General features: G+C 47.0%; 1 protein-coding gene across 1 annotated transcript in view; it reads left to right on the plus strand.

Moving 5' to 3' along the window:
• The window catches only part of LOC135816765 (tyrosine-protein phosphatase Lar-like), a 29899-nt gene extending 22374 nt beyond the window's left edge, over window positions 1-7525 (plus strand). Inside the window, exons 8-12 of the mRNA XM_065329865.1 lie at window positions 2178-2264; window positions 3432-3875; window positions 4898-5020; window positions 6192-6279; window positions 6808-7525. Coding sequence (XP_065185937.1) covers window positions 2178-2264; window positions 3432-3875; window positions 4898-5020; window positions 6192-6279; window positions 6808-6922 — 857 coding nt within the window. The 3' untranslated portion in view covers window positions 6923-7525. The remainder of the gene's footprint in view (window positions 1-2177; window positions 2265-3431; window positions 3876-4897; window positions 5021-6191; window positions 6280-6807) is intronic.
• The last annotated feature ends 1076 nt before the right edge of the window (window positions 7526-8601 follow it).

Consider the following 8601-nt stretch of genomic DNA (forward strand, 5'->3'; position numbering starts at 1 on the left):
GAAGGATACCTTGTAGCCGTCAATCTCTTTTTCTGCACCTTGTCCACGCCCACTTTTCGAGGTGTGGCGAGCCCATAAGTGGGATTATCTCCAAGTCCACCCATAGTTTGGGGATTTCAGGGGATATCGATCATTGGGCGGTTCAATAGTCAATTCAGTCATCTTTCCTAGATTCCTTTTGAATCTCTCTCCCCTCTTCGGGGGAGACTCGCGTGACCAGTCATGGCAGTGAGCAAGTACAGTACAGTACAGTGTGTGTGTGTGTGTCAGGCTGCGATTTCCAATCGATAGGTTGCGGGTTCGATTCCCGACGATTATGGTCACACAAGTCTTTCTTCTCGTCACACAAGTCTTTCTTCTCTTTCTCAGACTCTTCCTGACTTTTCTTTCATTATCCTGGGTGGTTACCAACAGCCAGTGCATGCCGGAGTATGTGGTGTGATGTGTATGCGGAAAAAATATGGAAAAAGACCAAAAAGTAGGGATTCACTGGCCAGAAAAGCCACTTCATAGCTGTGTGGTGTAGACCAGGCTGGAAAGTGGCGGTCAATTCTTCAGCCTTGCAAGATGTTGAATGGTGCAATCCCAGCACAAGCTTCTATGGCTTCTGCTGTAGCATCGCTATCATCGCCTCCGGCGATGGGCATCCAATGGTCTAATGGTGTGTGTGTGTGTGTGTGTGTGTGTGTGTGTGTGTGTGTGTGTGTGTGTGTGTGTGTGTGTGTGTGTGTGTGTGTGTGTGTGTGTGTTTTAGGCGTGTGTCCATCTGTGCATGTATTATAGGTTTGTATCTTTTAGGTGTGTGTCTATATGTGTGTACGTATTTGTGTATTTAGGTGTGTGCATGTGTGCATCCATGGCTTGCTCATGTACATGTAACTATCTATGCACATGCAAAAATCCTCTTGGACCCACTGGCCTCCGGGTGGAGTTTGGCTATGAAAGATATCTGTCTCCGCATAGATACCGTATTATCACACTGTTACTATAATCGGAATCCTGCCGGGATCCATTCTCGCAGCCTCAGTGCTACCTTTCTTGGCAAGTACAGTGAAACATATCTAATTTGACAGCCCCGGAATAGAGTCTACAATGTGGTCCGCGTGTACCGGTAGTGGTCTCCCTATCAGGGGTCGTTTGACTCCAGGAAGAATATCCCTTAGTCCTGGTTGTAGTAGTCTTCTTGAACACATGGTCACCTTATCAGAATGGTCTCCTTGATAGATTTCCTACAACATGCCATGAATGTCGGACATATTACGCTCACAACAGTATTGACTCTATCACTTTGGCCCCACATAGCCTAGCTGTGGAGCAATGACATGTGGTGTAATTCTGTTTCAGTTCAGCTGTGGAATATTTTCCAACGCCCCGCACTGATAATATTTATTTTTTACTTTTCAGCTGGAACTGTAGCAAAGGAAACAGGGTATACTAGTGATGCTGCACTTGGTCAGGTCCAGTAGTGTAGCGAAACTGTGATCACCTTGTACTGGGCCAACAAATTGATTGTTGGTCCTTGCCTAGGAATTCAGATAGCCTCTTCATTAGGGGCCGTCCCCTCCCTCCCTCCCTCCCCCTCAGACAATTGTTGACATGTACATGCATATACAACAAAAGTCGCAAGTGTGTCCTCCTACGGCCATGTACATGTATCAAAGTTTTCTGAAACAAAATTGGTCCCACCCATAACGAAAATATTTCAAAAAGTTTGATATTTATGAACGACCATTTGTAGAAGGCTATCTAAAGGCAAACACCGTATCATTAGGAACCTCATTTCAAGCTATTTACTACATTAACTTACCTCAACATAAAAGGGGGGTTGTCAACTGACAACCGCTCTATTCAGTTGCTATTCACTCAGCGCATGCGCTGGATGAAAATTCTTTTATTAGTGATGTCAAAAACATTATTGATGTTTCGGCCCAGTCACCCATCGTCAGAACAATTTACAAGGGGTGAACCTGGCCTTTTATAACGAAAGCTAGCGAGAGCGTATGTATATCCATGTACAAAACAAATGAAACACACAATAGTCGTATGAAACTTAAACCTCGCCTGAGAAATGCAAACATTATCCAGCGTGCTCCTTAGTGAACGATTCTAACATGATTACAACAACGGGCAGACGTACTCGAGAATGAAGACTGCGTGTTTTCCTTTCTCGGATTCAGTTCCAGGTCCACCATCCGCAGTGCAGGCAGAGACCGTGTCCAATTCCTCAGTCCGGGTGTCGTGGAAAAGGCCGCTTGATCCAAACGGTAAGTTGTGATGTGCTAAAAAGATTCACGATTCGCTTGAGACAAGGTTAGACTGAGTTTTCAGAATCCCACCACCTGCACCATTGATCTTTGCAGGGTGGTGGCTTTCCTGCGGATTGTGATGTGCTAACTACTGGTGAGATATCACTTTTGTTTTCTTCTACTTCAACAGTTGCTTTGGAGGCTTTCCTGTACCTTCAGAAAAGTTTTGTTTTCAAGGCTGAGCGTACCGAAAGAGTGAAAAAAACGTGTTTTTCACTCACAAATATTTTCGTGCATTTTTCATTTGCTCTTGTTCGGGGCAACTCCATTGAACCTGCCATCGTGGCCTCTTGTTTTCCTCGTGGTAGTTGAAGTTGCCTGCCCACCCACCCCAGTTTAATTGGTGTCTTCCGTTGTTCTTCTTGACATTCTATGCCGATGCGTGTGGCATTATGACATATCCCATTTAATACATTCAGTTTTCTTGTTTTTCTCCAGTCTTGGGTCTGACTGGCAGTGGGGCAGGCAGTAGTGAAATAGATTTTTTTGGCTGAATTGTGTGTTTTTTTCCTCTAGCCCGGTTGAGCGGTCATGGCTAGGAATGTAGGGAGTCATTGTTTTCAGGTGCTCCCCTGCTGCCCAGTCACCCATGTTAACCACTGACCATGCTGTTTCTCCTGATTTTGCGGCCCGTTCTCCCGCATGCTGGTGGATCTTTGACTGATTTAGATTGTTTAGTTTTTCCGCTATTTATCTATTAGGTGGTAGTGAGTGTGGTTTTCTTCTATTCATGTCTAGAAAAACCACTACGGTAGCGAGTGTGATTGCTCTGGTAGACCACTACGGTAGCGAGTGTGATTGCTCTGGTAGACCACTACCCCATGTACTGAACAGTTGCTTTGGGAGCCTGAATTGTTGACTTTTTCCCCCTTATCATAACTGCTTCTCTGAGCTTCCTGGTAGCTCCACCGAACTGTTCCTAACCAAGCACCACACTGGACAGCACTGCTCAGTGTTGTCTCTCCCAGGGCCAGTTGCATAGCAGGGGCTGCACAATGTATTTTTGGGCGGTCGGGTCCACCTTCCATGTGGTATACGAACACTACTAAGCTGTAAAAATCGGCAATTGATTATTTGGAATTGTTTCAATGTCCAGCCTCTGTGCATGTCTCTTCTTGCGTGTAGGGGAGATATTATCTTACTCTCTCCGGGGTGGCCTTTTCAGCAAGGCATTTACCTGGAATCCGTCGCACGTCAACGTGCTGGTGCACCAACATACCTTCACTGGTCTGACGGATGGTGATGTGTTTGTAGTGGACATCGCCGCTATGAATGCCATCGGCTCAGGAAAGCGCATCCGCAGAGTTGTCGTGGTAAATGCATCAGCTGTGGTACCCACCTGCAAACTGCCAGGCAATGCCAGAATGCAGGTTCAAGCGAATGAGTCCGACCCACGCATCACTGACACGAATTCAGTCGTCCCGGCGAACTCACCACTATTGTTTGCCTGCCTCCCGGGCTACCAGGTTGGTGGAGATGGGATGCGTGTAGGAGGTGTGCTTATGTGTGGAGACAGTGGTAGTTGGAGCCATACATTTCCACTATGTTCAAGACCTGCTCCTATCAATGGTAAGAATGCATAGCAATTGGACAGGAAAGTGACTTCACTCTATTGGGTATGTCAGAGGACTGTGAAACTACAATGAAGGTTACAACTTGTAGGCGCCGAGCAGGCGCATTGATGGGTATGTAGTACACTATGGGGATGCAGTACGCTATGGAGATGCAGTACACTATGGGGATGCAGTACACTATGGGGATGTAGTACACTATTGGCATGTAGTACACTATGGGGATGCAGTACACTATGGGGATAAAGTACACTATGGGGATGCAGTACACTATGGGGATGTAGTACACTATGGGGATGCAGTACACTATGGGGATGCAGTACACTATTGGCATGTAGTACACTATGGGGATGCAGTACACTATGGGGATAAAGTACACTATGGGGATGTAGTACACTATGGGGATGTAGTACACTATGGGGATGTAGTACACTATGGGGATGCAGTACACTATGGGGATAAAGTACACTATGGGGATGCAGTACACTATGGGGATGCAGTACACTATTGGCATGTAGTACACTATAGGGATGCAGTACGCTATGGGGATAAAGTACACTAGGGGATGCAGTACACTATGGGGATGTAGTACACTATGGGGATGCAGTACACTATGGGGATGCAGTACACTATTGGGATGCACTATGGGGATGCAGTACACTATGGGGATAAAGTACACTATGGGGATGTAGTACACTATGGGGATGTAGTACACTATGGGGATGTAGTACACTATGGGGATGTAGTACACTATGGGGATGCAGTATGCTATGGGGATGCAGTACACTATGGGGATGCAGTACACTTTGGGGATGCAGTACACTATGGGGATATAGCACACTATTGGGATATGGCACATTATGGGGAATAATGAGTAATGAACGAGTGATTGAATATTGTTTATTTGCTCCGGCACTGCACGAGAAGTATGACTTCACGACGGGTATGTACCTGTATTGGCGGAAATGTGTGTTCCCTTATTGTTGTTCCGCTTTGTGTGTATGGAACCAACTGGCGCAGCCGCCTCCGGACTCTCCACGTGTGACCTTGAGGCATCCTACTCGTCCATTGTAACGGCGATAACAGTGTATGCTGTGCTGTTCATCCTGGGTTGCATGGGAACGCTAGGATACCGCAACAGAGGTACTATCTACTGTATAGAGTGTTGTTCACATCTTTGCCATGGGACTGCTGTAAATCTTTTATATTTCATAAGGCTCTGCCATTTGCGAAATCAAAAATCCTTACGTTTACTTTAAAAATCACTAGTCCCACTCACTGTACAGTGATGTATGCATGTATGCACATGACTAGTCCCACTCACTGTACAGTGCTGTATGCATGTATGCACATGACTAGTCCCACTCACTGTACAGTGCTGTATGCATGTATGCACATGACTAGTCCCACTCACTGTACAGTGATGTATGCATGTATGCATATGACTTTATTTGTAGGAACCAGCTACCGACGGCATTTCAAGGATAGTTAGATGACTACGAAAATTAATGTTATTTTCTGTCAGTTTACGAATATTATTTGCTGGTGAAAATAATTGATTTACAGTAAATAGTGGGTAGAAAGTCATCATGGAATGTGGATAACGGTACGAATATTGCCGACAGCATGTGCATAATATATGACCCATAGATGCTGGGTTGGGGGGGGGGGGGGTTGAAACTTGAAACCGACATGGCTGCCCTGTATGGTTATGTGGTGCATGTTTCCCTGTACGTCCTCAGTTCCGCTGCATGCACCCTGCACCTACACTCTAGTGACTTCCACACGACTGACTTCCCGGCGTGTATCCCCTCCACTGCATGTACCCTGCACCCTACTGACCCCATTCACACAGCTGACTTGATGTGTATCTCCTCCACTGCATGCACCCTGCACCCTACTGACCCCGTGTTGTTGCACTAGATACTGCCACTCCCTGTTACACATTAGGAGTACTAGAAGTGATGCTAGAACAGGTGCTTTGCCTCCTTCAACGGCAAACAGATGAATTTCAGCACTAGCAGCATCCGAACAAAGTGTGTCGGTCTCTTTATCCTGAAGATCGAAATGCCTCAAAAACTAGTGGTGATCAAAACGCCATTGTTTGGGAATCCCGCCGTCATTGTTTTCTAGAATGTAGAGCAACGACCAGTAAAATATCGCAGAGCGGTTATGTGTTTAGCGAAACCGACGACCCCAATGTTTTCGCACCCCCCCCCCCCCCCCCCCCTGCGCGCTGTGTTATGCATGTGCATGCACGAGGGTTTTTTTTACTATTGCTATTGATTCATTGCTTTCTGTATGTACTACACAGGTCTAGTGTGGCGGGCGGTGCATAGAGCTGGGCGCAGAATACGCACGCTGAACAATAGGCTTCATCCTTGCAGCTGGGCAGCGAAGCTGTGAGTGTATATCAACAGGAGAGCATTTTCATCATTACTTTGTTAGCAACACTGGCTTTCCAGACAGTCCTGCATTTGTTTTCATTGGAACTGAGCACTTTCCTTCGCCAGTAACATTCCTGGTGATTCTGCAATGTTCAGGCAGATCTGTTCAAGTGATTACTTCGTGCGTTTGGATGTGTCATGAGTATTGCCGTCAGATCAGCGGAGACTATGGTAACCTATTGATTGTACAAGAAACATTTTCAGTAGCTGTCTTGCCTCTGCTATGAATGAATACCTCGGCATGCCGTAGAACAGTGCAACTGGGATTTTATGTACCTTCCTTTTTTTGCAGTGCACAAGTGAAGAGGCTGCGAGTGCACGTGTGAATGCAGTACGACTGTGTTGAGTGGCGCATTCAGTCTCTTGTCTGCTGTGTCCTGTGTGTGTGTGTATGTGTGTGTGCGTACATGTGTGTGTGTGTGTGTGTGTGTGTGTGTGTGTGTGTGTGTGTGTGTGTGTGTGTGTGTGTGTGTGTGTGTTTAGTCGAACACCCGGTGGCGATGGTAACACCAATGGAACTAGGCGCACCCCGTACATGCTCAGCAGGGCGTATCGCATCAGCCGAACATCACTCTCCTCTCTCGTCAGCCGCCATTAGACAATTCCGTGCGCGTACCACCAACTACTGCCATGCAAGCGTCCAGAATAGGAGACAGCCAGCTAGCCAGGACACGAACATATACAAATGGCCAAGACCAGTAGCATCCGGTTGTCTGCGTGTCTTCAGTTTAGTGGTTGAAGAGTGCTCATATCTAGATAAATGCCGTGCCTCTATGGGTGCTAGATTGTATGTCATCTTGAATCTGCTGTTATTTCTGCAAAAAGTATCTGGTTTGCATGAGCCTCAGCCAGACTGATTTGTTTGTTTTTTCTTTTAAAAGAACGCCATTATCCGGCCCCCGAGGTGAAGGTGAAGCCAGCGCAGCTCCTCAAGCCGCTGCATGCATGGGTATGAGATCACGGTTCAGCTCCACTACTACTCTGTGCTGGGTCTTTCTCGTTCACATGCATGTAGGGCAAGTAACTATGTTGCTGTGAAAATCACTGCAATGCCATTTGTACATACATGTACATCATACAAGTACTCAAATCAAGTTCAACCCTAGTTTCATTTGCATCCGCTGGGCAAATTGTACAATACAAAAAAGATCAGTTCAATTCGACATCGTCTGAGAGTGCAATGTAGCGATTCTGCTATGCCGACCATTGTCAGGATTGTCGTGTGCTTTCCCTAGTGTGGCCGGTTCGTTCACCTTGATATTATGATTGCTGTACGGTTCTGACCAACCGCATTTTTCTGGCTGTAACTTGTAAGTCCACCCCCTACTTGGTGCCTCGATTTACCGGTCCGATATCCAATAAGGGCGCGCTCAGACTACCGGTAAAAAGTGACGGAACGGGAAGGTTTCCAAGGTTATTTTATCACGTGTCGTTACTGGCATGGTACCGGCAGAAAAGTATTACCCAGTGCTGCGGCTGCCGCGCGCGGCGGAAATAGCATTCCGGAAGTAAAGATGGTGCTCAGGCTGGAAGCAGGGGAAAATCCCTTCTCCGTGCCAAGGCGAGAGGTGCACAACTATTACATGTACGTAGCGGTAACGTTAGTTTATCGCCCTGGGTTATTGGTAGTGCGAATGTCCTTCACGGTTCAGGGCACGTTCAGACTACTGTCAATCCCGTCAAACCATGAATGGCGATACACCGTGAAGGACATTCGCACTACCGATAAACTAACGTTACCGTTACGTAAGTTTTGCAGCTCTCAGCGCGGCACTGAGAAGGGATTTTCCCTTTTTCCCCAGTCTGAGCACTTTTTTACTGCCTGAATGCAGTTAGGGCGCGTTCAGACTACCGATAAAAAGTGACCAATTGGGAAAGTTTCCAAGGCGATTTGATCACGTGACGTTACTGGCACGCTACCGGCGGAAAAGCTATACTGCCGCGGCTGCTGCGGCAGTTAGGCCGTCATCACACCACGTTCTCCGACTCCCGTTTACGTCTACGTCTATGGTGAAAAAACCAAAACGGGTGGTCGTGTCATCAGACAGGTACAGTTCTTGACGTGTACACGCAGTCAGGTTTTTGGAGAAATTTGAACCCACGTACATTCAGATTCGAAGTACAGGGTCGCTCGGAAAAAGGCTGGGGGAGGTACGCACGTTCATACAAAAAGTCGTATACCCCCCCCCCCCCTCTCCATACCACGTCTACGTCTCCCGTTTCCTCTGCTCCCGTTTTCACCCCGTATACGGATCATCATGCTGTCCCCGGGGAAAA

The sequence above is a fragment of the Sycon ciliatum genome, chromosome 5, assembly GCF_964019385.1.
Source record: "Sycon ciliatum chromosome 5, ocSycCili1.1, whole genome shotgun sequence".
Lineage (NCBI taxonomy): Eukaryota > Metazoa > Porifera > Calcarea > Leucosolenida > Sycettidae > Sycon > Sycon ciliatum.